General features: G+C 36.2%; 2 protein-coding genes across 2 annotated transcripts; both read left to right on the forward strand.

Moving 5' to 3' along the window:
* The first annotated feature begins 12415 nt into the window (after positions 1 to 12415).
* LOC143636117 (uncharacterized) lies at positions 12416 to 14839 on the forward strand. The gene is made up of 5 exons (XM_077103792.1): positions 12416 to 12523; positions 13360 to 13520; positions 13632 to 13718; positions 13880 to 14038; positions 14270 to 14839. The coding sequence occupies exons 1-5, from the start codon at positions 12448 to 12450 to the stop codon at positions 14354 to 14356; spliced, it is 570 nt and encodes a 189-aa protein (XP_076959907.1). The 5' UTR covers positions 12416 to 12447; the 3' UTR covers positions 14357 to 14839.
* Positions 14840 to 15662: 823 nt separating this feature from the next.
* Positions 15663 to 17352, forward strand: LOC143636118 (UPF0603 protein At1g54780, chloroplastic-like). The gene is made up of 3 exons (XM_077103793.1): positions 15663 to 16176; positions 16310 to 16502; positions 16925 to 17352. Exons 1-3 carry the CDS (start codon positions 15772 to 15774, stop codon positions 17170 to 17172), a joined length of 846 nt encoding a protein of 281 aa, XP_076959908.1. The 5' UTR covers positions 15663 to 15771; the 3' UTR covers positions 17173 to 17352.
* Positions 17353 to 18056: the final 704 nt, after the last annotated feature.

The following is an 18056-nucleotide window of genomic DNA, read 5'->3' on the forward strand; positions in this document are numbered from 1 at the left end:
CATGTGTCTTCAGTCATGCGAACTGCCTCAACCTATTTGCCTGCGTGCATACTAAAAGTCAGCTACACTGAGTGAGTTCTAGTTAATCACATAACTTACTTTTCATACACATATACGTGCCCGAAGGTACGTATTACATACATATCAAGATCAGCATTCGTCCATACACATTCATATCTAACCATACGTTATAAAGGGAGTTTCACCCTACATACCTCGGATATTATTAGGGTCCGGTACCCTCCATCCTCGGATATTATTAGGGTTCGGTCACCATTCATCCTCGGATATTATTAGGGTCCGGTTACCCTTCATCCTCGGATATTATTAGTGTCCGGTACCCTTCATCCTCTGATATTATTAGGGTCCGGTAACCCTTCATCCTCGGATATTATTAGGGTCCGGTACCCTTTCTTCCATAGCTTCATACTATACCTGTTCTTAAATACTTTTCCTGACAATACGTGCAATCTCCGAAGAGCGTTCACGTACCATTAACATATCATACGTACATTATGCATACATCATATATATTCATACATGCATCTTATCTTACATCATACATGGCAATCACATCTTTAGCTACCACCTGACGGTACATGCAATATCCGAAGATCGTTCACGCACCGTCAAGCAATCATCATACATAAATCATACAAGGCATACACTTACCACTTAAGATAAGTGTATTAACTATCACATCGAGTATGCACACAGCCCCGAAAACATAACAAGGAAGTGGGTCTAGAAACTCACCTCAATGCGGTTGCGTTCACCGTTCACGGTTATTCCCTTCTTGAGCTGTGCACGACTAACTGTATAATAATTATACGTTTCAGTAAACTATCACTACACATATCGCCTTTCTAGTTTAATTATTACCCTCAGCGAACGGGGGTCCGGGGGCAGCGCCCCTGGCAGCGGGGTTCTAGGGTCGGCAGCCCCTAGCGGGGTCCAAGGGGCAGAGCCCCTGGCTGGGGTTAAGCTACTTAAAGTCCAAGGGGTTCTTTGTAATTAAATCATTCTTTTCTAAGTCCAGGGACCATTCTGTCATTCTGTTAAACTTCTAATTCGTTACTGGTTCATAGCTAATTGGATTATCCTAGCGAACTGGTTCCTATAACGAATTGAACCCTTAACGAACTGGACTCCTTAACGTATCAGTCCATATAGCGAACCAGTCCAAGAAGCGAATCGGACCTTCTAATTCGTTATTTCTTTTAACGAACTAATCATAACGAATCAAGGGTAATTCGTTACCCTTTTCCCTTAACGAATCAGAGACGAATCATAGGCGAACTAGAGCTAGTTCGTTGTGCTGCCTTATGCGAATCAACTAACGAATCACCTTCAATTCGTTAAGTCCCATAGCGAACTAGGGTTAGGTCAAGGAATGTCAGAACATTCCCTGACATTCCTTATCCTCGTACTACTATTCCGGCGCCGCCGGAAAACCGCGAACACGTCGGAAAAACGAGTTTTAACTCGTTATTCACCATTTTTCATCCCTTTCGATCCAGATCTGAGCTAGGGTGACCCCTAAGCTCATCATAGGTTCGGATTATACCGGATTCCACCCGGATCTCGTGACTTAAACGGTTTAACGGTGTCGGCTCGTCGTTTCGTGACTATATCTAACGGGTTTAAGCTCATACAATATTAAAGTATCATTACCTCGGGTCGGTGCTCGGATTCTTTCTTGGTTTCGGCTAGAGAGAGGCTAGAGAGAGAGAGAGAGAGAGCTTAAGTGTGTGTTTTGAATGGTGTATGGAATATGTGTAAATGAGAAATTTAGTGGTGTTTATGGTTTATATATTTAGGGATCATGGGCTTAAGCCCATGGTCTTTCCTTCTTTCTTTTCATAACCCAAGTCCATAACCCATATCCATTCACCCAACACTAGCCCAACTCATATTCTAATCATCTAAACCGATAACGACCCACTATGAAATAAACGAAATTTATTTTATTAATATAACCAAAGGTAGGATGTTACAGTCAAGCAGGACCAAGTTGGAATGTGAGGTAACCAGGTATGCAATCGGGTTATGTGGGCAGTGCGTTTGACTATGCACAAAGGCCATATGATTCAAATTGGGCCTATCAAGGGACTATGCAAGAGGTGGTAGAATGACAAAGACCACCTACGTTTGGGAATTGGTCCGAATCTTCTCAAACCATATTTTATCAACAAACTTTCATGGGTGCAAGTATGAAAAGGGAATTAAAGAAAAATTAAGATCGACAAGAGCAATGGAACCCAACCCATTCTTATTCCTTTGAGAATGAAACCGATATAATGATGATCGTTACCGACGGATGGATGACGCGTGGCATGCGGGGCAGCCAGTTGTGGCCGACCCGCCAATTGAGGATTACACCACTCTGCCACCGTATGATGGAAGTGTGTCATACCCGACACCACATTGCATCATTCCATGTGGGTAGATCCAAATCAAGGTTCAATTCAAGGTACCTCGCAACAACAAAAAGGCAAGCAAAATGGTGATGATCAAGGCACATTTGGATTTGGTGAGTTCTAGGATGTGATGACGTCCATATTTGGGCCCGCTCGGCCACGTTTTTACTAATCAGGTGCTTTCTTGTCTCAATTTGTATATTGGTAAATATTTCTTTTTTGCATTGTTTTTGGTTTGGGTGGTAGGGTGGTGTATGTGCAATATTGATTGAAGGGTTGTGGTCCGATGGGGGTGTGTTATAAAAAAATAATAATAACAATAATAATAATAATAACAAATAAAAATAAAAAAATTTGTGCAAAAACCATACATACATTAGGGACAATGTATCCCAAGTGTGGGGATGAGGAAAATTTCTTTGTTTTGAAAAATTTTCGTTGATCTAAAAAAAACATATAAAAATTAGAAAAATTTTAAAGAAATCAGAATGTGGTAAGATTGGTGGGGTAAGGTTTGGGTCCCTTTTCATGGTCACAATTCCCTATATAACATGTTTGACTAGTTGTTTTTAAAAGGAGGTTGTTTAGTATTCTAATCAAGGTTAGTATGCTTTCGATGCAATAACTTGCATAACATGTTCGTTTACACTTACGAGTTGAGAAAATAAGGATTGTTAAGAAAGTTGAGTTTTCTCCGATAGAACTTGTACAATTAGTGCATTTCGAGATCTTAGCTTAACATAAATGCAAAAGTGATAGAGGCAACTAGGTTAAGCCTCGTCTGGATGAGTGTGAGTGTAGGATTTGGGGGTTGGGCCTCATACATTTCATATATGAGCGTGCATAATGAGAGGGGCGGGGGGGGGGGGGGGTTGGTTCCCTTAGAAAACATTTTTGTGCCTATTCTTTCACTTAATTAACCCTGGTGTTATATTGCGAGACGATCCGGCTTAATAGGTTTCTTTGTAATTGTTTTAGTATTTTTCAATAGGATGTATTAAGCATTATGTTATTATGCTTCAAAAAATGTGTAAAAGTTGCAATGTTCATGTATTATGTAGTGAAAAAAAAAAGAGAAGTTAGTGACGTTTATAGTTGTTTATTTCATAGTTTACTTAGTTTGTTTGTAATAGGCTGGATCAGATCGTTTAAGCTACTTTCAATATTCACTTTCCATACCCTTACACCTAGCCCCGTTATAACCCGTTATAAGACCTCTTGATTTGCATTTATGTCAAAGCATTTACATAGGTGGAGATTTGATGATTGTACAAGCGTATGCGAGGAGAATTGGTTATATGTGTAAATGTGTGCTATGTATGGGTAAAAACCGAAAGCATGTAAGGTTTGGTTAGAATTTTATGGTTTAAATAGAACATCAAGTATACTAGTGCAAACCGATAGAAATGAGGGAATAGGGTATGACTTGGGACTTAACTGATCCGGAATTGTTGGTTTGTTTGGTGCTTATAAGTTAAAAAAGAAAAAAAATTGTTTGTTGAGGTGTTGCTTGAAGGCAAGCAACGAGTAAGTGTGGGAATGTGACGGGTGGTCCATGGGACAACCCTTAAGTTATTAAAGACTGTTAATAATCATGAATTTAATCGGTTTATTTTATGGAATTAGTTGACTACGCCTACTCGTATAATTGCAGGTTAGAAAAGCTAGCATATGAAATTACGAGAACGTTGGCGAAAACAGTGAAGAAAACGGACTTGGAACGAGAAAGTTATGACAAAAACAAGGAGGCCATCTTAAAGGCCACCGTAGCTTACGGTATCCATCCACCGTAAGCTACGGTGGGATCTGAAGAAAAACCTACCGTATGGCAGTTTAAAACCCCCGTAGTGCATTTGGAAGCTACCGTAAGCTACGGTGGCCACCGTAGCTTACAGTGGGCGCATCGCAGAACTTCATAACTCCCATATTTACTTGTATTTTGGACGGCTTTTGATATTCTAATCATTATCTTTCATCTAAGGACGACCTAGGAGTGATTTTGAGGTGCTTTAGATCAATTGTGAGGGTGGTAGTCATTAGAGACTCGATTTTGATTCATATACAAACTTTAATTGAAGGAATGATGAACCGAATCATGCTCGGCTAAATCCCTTTGTGTTTTTCCTCGGATTGTAAGGTTTATTGATGAATGTTTGGTTGAATGTTTATGCAATTTCTGAGATAATAGTTTAATCTTATTGATTTCATTATCATGGTGCTTATGCATTGATTGATAGATTGTTAGTTTATTGAATTCGTGTTCTAAACTGTCAGTTCTTGGTGCTTTAAGCGATCGAGATTAATCGGGAGGGATTCGGGGTTGGATAAACTAATTGGTTTTTGAGTGATTACCTTGCGTTTTATAATCCAAGTACTTGATCTTCAATTATCGTAATCGTTTACATAAACATGAATTTTATCTATTGTTCATCTCAGCTTAAACATTAACTTTGACATTCATAGAAACCTGAAACCGAGGGAAGGCATATTTTCTCATATTGATTTTAAACTTGTTAATTTGTTTTTAGTTTTTATTGTTAAATCAAACCAAATAACCAAATCATTGATTTTACTTTTTGCACTTAGTTTAATATAGATTAGTTACAAAGCTACTTAGTAACACATTTTCCACAAACTCCTTGTGTTCGACACCCGTTTATCGCTATCTAATTAGTTATAATCGGTTTATTGTTGATTGAGTCTTTGACCTCACATCAATCACCCGTAAACCGATGGTCAATCCAAGAGAACGATCCAAACTCTCGAGGATATGCTCCGCTCTTGAATACTTGACTTTGGTGGAAATTGGGATACTCATTTACCTCTTGTAGAGTTTTCCTACAACAATAGTTTTCACACTAGTATTGGCATGACACCTTTTCAAGCTCACTATGGCCGAAAATGCCGTTCCCCAATTTGTTGGAGCGTGGTTGGTGAATCGCAAATCACCGGTCCCGAGCTTGTTCAAGAAACTTCTGATCGAATCCCTCTTATTCATCAAAATCTTGTTGCCGCTCGTAGCCGTCAAAAGAGCTACGCCGATAAGCGCCGTAAAATTCTCGAGTTCAATGTTGGTGATCGAGTTCTCCTCAAAATATCTCCTTGGAAAGGGATAGTTCATTTTGGCAAAAGGAATAAACTATCCCCTCGTTTTGTTGGACCGTTTGAGATCATTGAAAGGGTTGGTAGAGTTGCGTATCGTCTCGATATCCCCGTAGAACTCTCCAATGTTCATCCAACTTTTCATGTTTCCAACCTCAAGAAATTCTTAGCCAAGGGGAATCTCCACATACCCCTCGACGAAGTACGAGTTGATGAATCTATTCGCGTTATCGAGAAGCCTATTGAAATCGTTGATCATATGGAAAAAGAAACCAAGCGTAGCCGTATTCTGTTTGTCAAAGTTCGTTGGGAATCTAAACGAGGTCCTGAGTTCACTTGGGAACGTAAGGACCAAATGGAGTCCAAGTACCTGCACCTCTTCATTACGGCTTAATTTCTAATTTTGGAACAAAATCTCCTAAAGTAGTAAATGCTGTAACATTTCGGGTTTTTCATTTATATATTCTTGTAATTATACCCGACCAGTTTAAGGGTTCGGGTCACTCGGTTAATAAAATCGACGCATTTATTGAGTATTTTAGTTATTTTAGTTTTATAGTTAAATATTTAAACTTACATGAATTTGCAATTTTCATCCAAACTCAAACTTTAACCCATTCTTGTTTCCATCTATAAACTCTAGGGGCCTGTTATGTAATTCCGATATTATAAAATAATATATTATATTCAAAAAATAACCTAACCTAACCGGTCCGACCAGATTGACCCAAACCCCAAAACCCGACCCTGTTCGTAACCCGTTTCACCAAAACCCAACCATTTCCCGCTCAATTGATCAAACCAAATATGGAATCTAGCATATTCGGTCGTATAATCCGTTAACTGACGCCCTATTCCCAGGAACCAGCCCGTGATTGATGCAATTAGCAATATTAAACCCGTAAGAACCCTAAAAAGTGATCCTATATAAACTGAGAGTTTCATCGCAATTAAACGCACCTAAACAACCCTAGACCCGTCGGCACCCTTTCCCCTAAACCCAATTCAGTTTACATTAACATCCCGACATCTAATTTAACCCACTTATGGCCGCAACTAGCTTGATCAAGTTCACCATCTTACCAGTTGTTATAATCCAATTAATAGGTACGGTTAGAATCGCGATTCATTATAGATCAATAGCCCCTCATTGAATTTAACAAACATGGATCCAAAATCGCGATTGAACCTTAGGGTTCATATGCTCATGTTGAGTTGTGTTTATATTTTTTTCCAAAATTGTTTAAGAACCAAAAGATCATCTAGTCCAGTTGGTTATGTGTGTGTGTCTCAAAACGTAAGGTCGCGGGTTCGAAACCCGACAAACCCTTTTTTTTATTTCTTGTTCTTTTTCTTTTGATATTTATGTAATAAAATAACTTTTATAATCATTAAATAAGTTAAATAAATACTTAAACCTATAGAACCGACGACCCTAAGTCGTTTTCTCGTCATCTAAAACCCGGTTTTGTTAAATTTTATTATTACGATTAATATTTACTATTATTATTATTTTCATTATTATTATTATTACCACTATTATTACTTATTAATCGTTATCATTATTATCACAATTATTATTATTATTATTATTATTATTATTATTATTATTATTATTATTAAGGATAACAACAACAATAACATTAATTTTTACCCTTATAATTAACGAAAATGTATCTAGTAATATTTTAATGTTACACACAACCATATCGAATCTCAAAACCCGTAATAAATCTTAGTATTTTGTTATGATTATATTTAATCAATTATCATATTTAACAACTAGGAATGCTTGTTGACGCATCTCGAGGAGTTTGACTGCTTCTATCCGAACTTTTTATTTATCTTATCCTCACAAGTCCACTCATTAAAGGTAAGCAAATTTTTGCATCCCCCTTTTTTTACCGCTTTACAATTTTGGGGGCGTTAGGTGTTCAAAATCAACTTATTGTTTTCACTACGATTCCGTTATATGCATAATTTTAATTGTTTGATTAGTTGTTACGTGCGAATATGACTATGTGTTTAATTTATGTTGGTTGGTACCTCATCCTCATCCCCATCCTCATCCTTATTAGTATGATCATACATCGTCGGAGTAAACCGTTATCAATGCGATTCGGTTGAAAAGACAACTTTTATTTATTGTTTACTAGTTGTAGCACTTTACGATTATTGCATGGAATTGTCCTTTTATTATTATATATACTAAAAAACTGTGGTTTACTTGCTCAACGTTATGTTGACAAAAAATATATATTTTCACGCATGACGCAGGTAGCTTTATTGTATGAATCAAGTATTGAAGTTAGATGATACCTTAGGTTGCTTGATGAATGAAGAACACATTTGCTTTAAGTCATTTATGTTTTGAATATTTAATTGTAATTGTATTCTTTTGAGACAATGTTTATGCTTTTGAAATTTGATATATGAATAAATAATTTAGATATTGACACGTGTATTTTACTTAGTGTCTTCTGAGCTATAATACAATCATCGTAGCGCCCCGGCATGTTCCGCCGTAGGTTGGGGTGTGACAGAAAAAACCTATTTTCGGGTTTTTTTTTGTATTTTTTGGATATATATTGGATATTTTAAGGGGTTATACCTTTTAGGATTTTTTTTTCCGTTATTTTTTTGGTAATATCGGGTATAGATTGGGTATTTGAAAAACCCGGTTATGGGTGTTTGTAAAACCCGGTTCGGGTTTTCGGGTATTACTGGGTACAAATCTGTCACACCCCCACCTTGAGCCTGGGCGTGCGACCAAAAGTTGGTACCCTTTTTGTAATTAAATCAGAGTTACGGGTTATTGCGGAATATATTAGCGTGGGTTAAAATATTAATATTTACATATTAAAAGACGGGATTATAAAATATCCGTTAATGTTAACAAACCACCATTTACATATTTAATGTTTTAACAAAATGATCTGAGCCATCAGATCGCTTAGATGTCACTTTGATTCTTCAAGCGCGTCTATCCTTCGTTACCTGTAAAACGTTTGAAAATACGTCAGCAACACATGCTGGTGAATAAGTTGACGCATAAAATATTTTTTTTACTTAATCACCCCTCAAGACATAACTTAGGTCTCAGCCCATCGTGGCTTAGGAATAATCAACTTAAAAACATAAAACACAATTACAAACTTAAGCTCTACTCGAAACCGCTCAGCAAACACCGCATCTTTCGAGATTACTTAGCTACCGTCATTATACACATGATTATTCTCTCTCGGACATAACTTAGGTCCGGCCCATCGTGGCTGAGGCATATAATGGCGTGGTGTGCCCACCGTCTACCATATATGTAAGGATCCAAACAAACGTACACGACAACCTGAGGGCCAGCGATTACTTTTGTTTATAATGTTTTAGAGATACTTAATCTCATGTAATCAACTTATTTGACTCGATAATACAATTTATAAAAGTTGGGCGTATTCACTTTTTCAAATGACCAGCTTCACTGCACTGATCGATTAGTCTTTCTTTAGCTATCTCGGACCTATAGTACGAGTATAACCTTTTGTTATTACTAGATATTTAATCTAGCTTAAGACCTTTAGTCTGTTTTGTATAATCTTTACCTCGATTATATTTTCTTTTCAAATCTTTAGTTTAAAACATCATTTCTTTATTAAGTTTAAGTTTTAGTTTTAATTGTTTACTTTTCTAACACTACGTTTCTTTTTCTTGAAGAAATGTATACTTTAATTATTTACTTATTATTTAAGAAACTCAAATAATAATAATATCAATAACAAAGATATACTTTATATCATTATCTCTTATTTATGTTTTTCTTTGTTATATTTTCTTTATTTATTTCTCGAGGTATCGAGTATACCCTCGACTAGGGTCTAAGCCTTTTAATATTATATTAATATTTTATTGGGGCATTATCCCCACCTTGGTTGGCTTATTATTCCCTAGATTCTCTAGCAGCACTTTGACGCTTTCTCGTTTCTTGAATAATCTTGTTCAACACCTTCTTGCACATATATCGAGGCATGCCGGTCGTCAATCTTCGTCGGCACGCACTTAGAGGCGGGTGTCGGGTCGTCTTGGGGTGGTACGTACTTCAAGGCAACATCGTCGATGTGTGGCACAAACTTTGAGGTAACGTCGATTTTAGGCACGGATTACAAGGAGGGTCGAGGCACGATTTACGAGGTAGAGAGAGGATAATTTCTAGAGAGAGAAGGAGATATAATGTTTGGGTGTGATTAGGGAATGAGCTGGTGACCCATATTTATAGGCTGAGTTCGGGAGGTCATCGTGATACACGATGGGCCAAAGGAAGGTTGTCGCGTATCGTGACTAGGCTTGTCGAATCACCATATAGCTTTGCCACGTGGCTATCTACGCAGTGCCACGTGCGGACACGTGGCGGGGCGCGTGTCTGCTGTCAGACCACGTCATCGTGATACGCGATGACGTAGGGACTTTGGGGATCGCGTATCGCTACCCTTATATTTTCTTGGATTTTGTGACAGGCCATCGCTATACGCGATGGACTAACCTTTGATCCATCGCATATCGCGATTGGCCAAAATTTTCAGAAATTCAATTTTGGTCCTTGTGGTTTGAATACTTGGTATTTCGGATCCGATATTTTCATGATGTTACAAAATCGGTCTGGTTCAGGGTACAGGTTTTGGTACTGAAATGCATACTATATCAGTACCCTACGGGTAGGGTCGGGTACAGGTTCCGGTATTAGAAAACCGGGCATAAAAAAACCGGTTCCAAGTATTTTATCGGGTCCAGTTCCGGTTTGTTTTGCACCTCTATATATAAATGTGTTATATGCCGTAAGAATTGATATGGTCGAAGTATTTCAAGCACAAATAATGTTTAAGTATATTGTTTTGAGCTATTTTTAGTTAGGCCTTAATTTATTGTTAATAGACCCATAACCGATTTGCTATAACCTTTGAAATTGATTAACCCAAACCGCCTTAACCGACTAGATATAGTTATAGTTATCTATTAACCACCATCTAGATTATGATTTTAATTTTGAACTAAAACCGATTCAAACCTACCTATTTGCATCCCTACCTTTTCTTGTCAAAGCTCCACTATAGGTATTCTGTTTTGCTTTTCATTCCACACAGAGTACTTAAATTTCAATTAGACTTTGGCGTATGTATGTGACTACTTTTGTTTGTGGACCTTCTATCTAAACATTTTTTTAGAAAAAGTCGCTTAGTAACATTAATATAGTAACATCGAAATCTATGGCTAAGATCCCGTGAAAACCTTAATGCATGGTCGGTGAAGCTACGACTAAGATACCATTTTGAGTTATGCTACACTTCTTCCCAGTTATGAGATATTATTAAAACTTAAATTTTGTCCCAATTCATCCGGTTTTATGTATCCATTAACAAACATTATACTAAAATTGATTAGTGTAAGATTATCATGTTTGAGTTGAAGTTAAAGTTCTTACGAGTGATGGGGTATGTTGGAAACTAGGGAAGAAAGACGAAGGATGGATAGTTTTTCTTAAATTTTAACTTGTTGTAAGAATGCTAATGACTTTGCTAAACTCGTTTTACAACAATAATAGTAAATGTAATAAGTAAAGGGTTTAAGGGATAAACGAATGTTAACTAATCCACTTTAGTCATTTCCTCAATCAAAAGGTTTCTTCACTAGATGTCTCCCTAAATTTTTGGGATCATCAATTACGCATTTAACTCTTTAAAGGGAAGTGATCACCTTCTACGACACATAATATCAAGATCACACATTTTCAATTCTCTACCGGTTCACTATGTCATGATAGTGTAATCTCTTCAACAATAATAACTTTATATCAAAATAGAGTTTCCCAACCCAAATACAATAACACCATATGAAGATACTGTTTCCATTTTATCCAATCAATTAATCGCTAGAACAATCCTCTAGTGACGCCCCTCATTATTACAAGAATGTATAACAAATTATTTAGTTTGGACTCTTCTTTTGCTCTTTGATTAAATCTTGATCTTCTCTTCAATTGGATGTTTTAGGTTAAGAGAGATCTTCTATGTATATTGTAGCGTAAAGGAGTAAGAAATACGTAGACTTCTGTTTATAGCACAACATGAAAGACGAGTTGTTAAACTCCGGATGATTAATCGACAGTGGACGACCAATCCACATCTTTCTTAATCTTGTGCAAGTGAATGTTGTCTGAGGTCCTTTTTACCTTCAATTGCAGATCTATCACATGTTGCTAAGTGTCCAACGATTTAATTATCCCTTAACCTTGAGACACATATGTTTAACTTCCATAAATGTGAAATAAAATGTTATTAACATTAAAATGTATGAATTATAGTGCACAACAGCAAATAAAGTGAGAGTAAGTCCATAAGACTAACTTGTGTGGGTCTTAAACCCATAGTTAGCAACACCAAATAAGATTATATGATTGTGTAAACCATAATCCGCAAATGCATAATAAGTGAGAATCTAAGTTCTCTAACACCAAATGGTATGTAACATAATCCACAAAACTAAAAAAGTAAAACTTATGTCCCTGACATCAAACTGTATGAACCGTAGTCTAAAATACTTAGATACTTGCAATTTTGCCCATAACCTAACACACTAACTTTCACGTGTACAAAACTACAAATTTGTTCACACTAAACATAACATCATTATGCAATCGGGCATTTATGAGTCCACTGACAGTGAAGACTCAAGGACGACGTCGATTCCAATAGCAGATGCTCGTGGGAGGAGACGTTACGTGACGCGGATATTAAGAGACTAGAAATGATAGCTTTCCAAGTTATAGGGGGCAAAATGTAAGAAAGTACAAATTCATAGGATAAATGTAAAACCGTCTATAGATAGCCGGAATTCATAGGATATTATTTATATTTTTTGTGAGGTAGTGAAGCAGTTGGCCATGGCGAGTAGTTTTGCAACAGCAGCCATTTCATCTCTTCCGAAGCTATCAGCAGCTATTCGACTTCCATCGAAAGGTTTAAGATTGTAATACTAAATTGTGTTGTTACTGGTTTCAGTTTATTGCTAATTATAAGATCGGGTAGTGACTGAGAAATTAAACCGTCTTGTTTTGAAAATTTAGCCCTTATTTTGGTTTATGACAATCCCCTGTTTTGTTGGTATATATTACATGAATGATTTGATTTAAACTGAAAGCTTGCGTCATTTGGTACTATCATTTACCTTTTGGCTCATCTTGATCTTAAGTTTTTTTTATGGGTGAAGTAGAACTCACAGTATCAAGATTATGATAGCAAAGTAACTGACTGTTGTCGTTGGTGAGTGAATTTCTCATAATTTGTAATTATGGAACTTGATATTACAAGCATTTAGAAATGAGGTAAAATAGAAAAGAGGGAGATTCAGACTCTGGCTTATCTCAACTAATAATAATATTATATTATATGTTGCTTAAATACTCTGGTTATCCTGAATTCAGCTATAAGTCTGTAACCGTCTTGTACAGTTATACTCGTGTTGCAAATTTGAAAGTTTTGTTGGGTTGGAAAGCTTGGGGTAATAGATCAGTTACAAAACCTCCTCACCTGCAAAGATTGACACTCTTGAGTTCCATATTCATCAATAAGTTGATGTAAGAAAAAGAAACATTATTAAAACTCTTTTAAAAACTATTGCCACCACTTTAGTATACTTCAACTTTATTTCAGTAATTCGTTTTAATCCATGTTTAAACACAAGCGTGCACTCATGCAAAGTTTTATTGGATATGGAATATGCTTGTTATGTTAATTCCATTCTCATTTTGGCCACTACAACAATTCTAATTGTCCTTTATTTCTTTTACATGCAGAAAGAGTTCATTTTCATAAATTTTCAACAACCAGAAATCCTGCTTATTCAACAAAAGAATGTCACGGATTCATATCAAACAAAACGATATCCATAACTCCCAGATGCAGCAATTCCTCAAGCTCTGGTGGGCCCACAGAAGAGTCATCTAACAAAACCAAGGCAAGTTACACTCTTACTCTAGTTACCTCGTGCATATACATCTACATAACTTTATTGTTTTTTACTTCTTTGTTACGTTTTATGAGCTCATTTACGGCTTGATGTTTGCAGGTTCCATTTGGGTATAATCGAAAAGATGTTATAATTATTGGACTTGGAGTTACATTTCTCGGCATTGGTCTAAAGAGTGGATTAGAGGTATCCCTTTTAGTGGTTTTGAAAGCACACATTATAGTGGTTGCATTATTTTTGTAATATGAGTATTAAATATTAAGTAATTTGTGATGGTTTTGAATATAAACAAGAAGCTTGTGTTATAATTGATTTGATGACATGATGTATGTGTTGATGTTTTGTAGTATCTTGGAGTTGACCCTCTACAAGCTGGGAATGTGGTCCAGTTAGTGTTCGTGTTAGGTCTAACAGTCGGATGGATTTCAACGTATATTTTCCGTGTCTCCAATAAGGAAATGACATATGCTCAACAGTTACGCGACTATGAAATGAAAGTTATGGAGGTTTGATTTCTGTTTTCCAATAGTAACTAGTAAATGTTTCATTTTATTATGATGTTATTTGAGGCTTATGTTTCTCTTGTACATGGAAAACTAACAACTTTTGATAAATAATGTATAAAATAGTGATACAACTATTCATTATCTTTACATAATGATATATGAGAGCTATTTCCATTGATTTCTATTGGGGTTATGTAATTTGAAGTTTGTGTGATTATGTTTTGAATGCAGAAACAGTTGGAGGGTCTTAGTGAAGCAGAACTAGAAGCGTTGCTTGAACAAGTCGAGGAAGAAAAGCGTTTAGCGAGCAGTGATTAGTTAAACGTATTTTGTGTTATCCTTTTCGGGTACTACCATAGTTTAGTAAATCATGATCACAATCAAAAGATGTTATATATACCGCACCCTACCTTCAAACTATCTTCATGCTGTAAATGATTATTAAATTTTATTTCTATGTAAAATAAATTTAGATGCTTTTTCAGAAAGATAATATAGATGTAAACAAGGATGTGAAAAAGTAGAGCTTTGTTTTAGGTTTGGGGACTTCTTGAAGTCAGTTGTGCAGGTTAGTTTCGAGTTACCGGACTTTCTTCGATTGGGCATGCATATAGCCTTCAAACGGATGACTAAGCTTTTGACAAAACAAGTGGGACGGGTCAGGCGACAGGCCAAAACGGGTTCAGGTTAAGACGTGCCTTGTCTAAAAATATCAATTTGGTGCAGATCAAAACAGCTTGTGACCAAAGTCGACTGTGGTTTAACTAAGTCCACATGGTTAATTTAAAAGGTAAATAAAGAAACTTATATGGTGTTAAAATCTTTTATGTACATTTTTATTAATGTAGTGAATTATTATATAGTAAATAAGATTATGAATATTATTAATCAAAATCATGAATAGTTTGTGCTCGTTTGGTAAACGTAACACAAAGACGAGTTGAGAACAAGCTCGTTTGGTAAACGAGTTGTAATCACACAGTAAACAGATGAACTTATGATATTCAATTTAATACTAATTATAAAAGATTGAGTATTTAACTTACAACCGAATACGCGTTATTGTGCAAAAAACTAGTATTTATTAAGCATACAAGCTAACCAATCGAGTTAAACTCAACTTAGGCTAGCTATGATAGAAAATCCAAACCCAACTTTGCTTGGGATTTTGTGGTATTAGGTGATACATGTCTTACTACCCACACTTGTTTACTTGAATCGAAATCAAACACATAATATTATATCATCTTAAATATATAATAAATAGCATGTTGAAATAGTAAGGTAAAAAATGTTACAATACATAATTATTTAAAACGCCATTGAGTATTTGATATTTTAGATCTGGTTATGAGGTGAGTTTACGATCGACTTTCGAGCAATGATCATCACAAATTCCCAATGAGTAATTTTACCCGACCATAAACGAGCATATCAGATAAGTTTAACCGCAAGAGTGTTCGTTGTCTACCTGTCTTTAGCCAAATATGAAAATGAAGTCATAGTATAAGGACATAATTGCAAAATTCTCTTTCAGTTTATATAATTTTATTTAATATATAATAGACAACACACACATTATCCACAAAATCATAAAACTCACAAACAAACCAACCAATCCACAACAAACAAATCCAAACCACTCATAATATCATTCCACTTCACACAAACAAAACCATTACATACATGACTAGAACAGCAACATCCATATGCTCCTCAAATGATCTTTGCTAATGGAAACCATTTTAGCTCCACACTCTTTCTCTTCTCTTTTCAATCCCAAATCAAACACTTTCACAAACCCTAAACCAATTTCTTGCAATCTCAAGAAAAAAGATTCAGTTTTTAAATCTTTTTCAACATTTACCAATAACCCAACTTGGGTCTCACATGTGCAACATGGATTAGCTGCTTTAGCTATCTCATTGGCGCTTAATTTCACTCCTGTTTTGGCTACTGGGTCTGCTTTTGCTTCTGAATTTGATGTGCTTAATGACGGTCCTCCCAAAGATACTTATGTCGTGGATGATGCCGGTGTGCTTAGCCGGGTCACCCGGGCTGATTTGAAGAACTTGTTGTCGGATTTGGAGTACCGGAAAAAAATTCGGATTAATTTTGTGACTGTTCGGAAGCTCACGGTTAGTGCACGCCAAGTGTTCGATTTAACGCCACTCTTATTTATTCATTGTTTGAATTTTGAAACATTTATAAATTTAAAAAGTGAATGAAAATTAATGCATTAGCTGTTGTTTCATAATGTGATCATTGCAGAGCAAAGCTGATGCATTTGAGTATGCGGATCAAGTGTTGGAGCGATGGTACCCGACACTCGAAGAGGGAAACAATAAGGGAATAGTGGTACTTGTGACCAGTCAAAAAGAAGGTGCGGTCACTGGAGGCCCTGAATTCATCAAGGCCGTTGGTGATACGGTTCTTGATGCCGTTGTATCCCAGAACCTTCCCGGTAACCATCTAGCGTTTCCTTCGTTGTGCTATATATTATTTTTATTATTATTATGTGTTAACACATTTATCTATTTGAGTGTTTTGCAATGTTAATTATAATTAGGGTTTATTATCACTAGCTTATTATTAGAATTTATTTACCTTTAGCACACGAGCCCGTTATACGTTTGTCTAGGCTTCTGGTTTGTTTCTTGTATACCTTTGTAAATACGACATTCAGATAATATATCTGAATGTTGTATTTACAATGAAACAAACAGAACCCCTAAACAAACCTATAACGGGCCTGTGAGCTAAAGACAAATAAATCCTAATAATAAACTAGTGATACTGAACCCTAGTTATAATTAACATGCAGTATGATGTTTTTGTGTATGACTTGCATATTCTCATTGTTTATGATATATGTGTGTTTTGTAGTGTTGGCAACGGATGAGAAGTATAATGAAGCAATTTTTAGTAGTGCTAAACGGCTAGCTGCAGCAATCGATGGTCTTCCAGATCCTGGGGGCCCGCAAGCTAAGGAAAACAAAAGGGAATCCAACTTCAAAACCAAGGAAGAGACGGCTGAGAAACGAGACCAGTTTACAATTGTTGTCGGAGGTTTGTTGGTTATTGCTTTCGTTGTTCCCATGGCGCAATACTATGCCTATGTCTCCAGAAAGTAGTTGTTTCATGTACCTGTCACCGGCGATGTAATTAAAAGTTCAAAGTTCAAATGTGGATCCGTTTAGTTTCTGGTTGAGGAATACTGTGTTAGTATTCATTCGGCTTTAGAAATTGTGTGGCCTCATGCTTCTAATATGTAGACATAACAATTTGAACTTGTTTATGTTTGTATACAGTCGATTTGAGTTATATTTTTTCTCGAGCAGGCGAAACAAGTTAAAACTAAAAAAGTAAGTATTATAAAATGGGCCAAATTGATAGGTTAAGAGCTCCCCAAATGTATTAAAATATATTTACAGAAATTCTCAAGTCGTTATGTTGAAAATTACTTAAATCCTATAGCCATTTTGATGATACTGAACATATTTATTAACCTCATAACAAAACGGATTCGGCTGTTCAAAAGTGCAAAAATCAAATGTACAAACAAAAGAGTGTTTGATCTTGTTGTCATGATATCATATTCGTATGATTGCATTTGTTTTAGTCCAGGAAATTGAAATAATCGTTGACTCGGTTAAGATGCGTGGAGTACACACTAGATTAAGTCTTATAAGTTTGTGATCGTGGAACCTCAAGGGTTGTAAGTGGTCCCAATACCATAAGGGGTTCCAAAGAGGCACCGCCCAACCCTGGTGAGGTTTGGTGGCACCTCGATGATGTTTAATGGACAGCACCCCTAGCGGAGGCCACACTTACATATCTTAGGGCATTTTGCTAAAGTCAATATGAAAAATATAAAGCACACATTAAAAAAAAAGAAAAGAAAAAAAGGGAAGAACTTTCTTTGATCCCTTTGGTGACAAGTCCTAGGAGAAGAATGCGGGTAGAGCATCCTTTGCGGACATGGTTAACGATGACGGTGATTTTTACGGGCAAAAAC

The sequence above is a fragment of the Bidens hawaiensis genome, unplaced genomic scaffold (assembly GCF_021521415.1).
Source record: "Bidens hawaiensis isolate Kalapana, Puna unplaced genomic scaffold, B.hawaiensis_p1.1 tig00007800_1, whole genome shotgun sequence".
In the NCBI taxonomy this organism is placed as follows: domain Eukaryota; kingdom Viridiplantae; phylum Streptophyta; class Magnoliopsida; order Asterales; family Asteraceae; genus Bidens; species Bidens hawaiensis.

What these genes read in the sequence shown, in the direction of transcription:
- LOC143636117 (XM_077103792.1), top strand. Translation starts at nt 12,448, where the DNA reads ATGGCGAGTAGTTTTGCAACAGCAGCCATTTCATCTCTTCCGAAGCTA. An exon ending in AGTCATCTAACAAAACCAAG is followed by an intron (nt 13,521 to 13,631) that starts GCAAGTTACACT and finishes TGATGTTTGCAG; the next exon opens with GTTCCATTTGGGTATAATCG. An exon ending in GTCTAAAGAGTGGATTAGAG is followed by an intron (nt 13,719 to 13,879) that starts GTATCCCTTTTA and finishes GATGTTTTGTAG; the next exon opens with TATCTTGGAGTTGACCCTCT.
- LOC143636118 (XM_077103793.1), top strand. Translation starts at nt 15,772, where the DNA reads ATGGAAACCATTTTAGCTCCACACTCTTTCTCTTCTCTTTTCAATCCC. An exon ending in TGACTGTTCGGAAGCTCACG is followed by an intron (nt 16,177 to 16,309) that starts GTTAGTGCACGC and finishes TGATCATTGCAG; the next exon opens with AGCAAAGCTGATGCATTTGA. An exon ending in TGTATCCCAGAACCTTCCCG is followed by an intron (nt 16,503 to 16,924) that starts GTAACCATCTAG and finishes TGTGTTTTGTAG; the next exon opens with TGTTGGCAACGGATGAGAAG.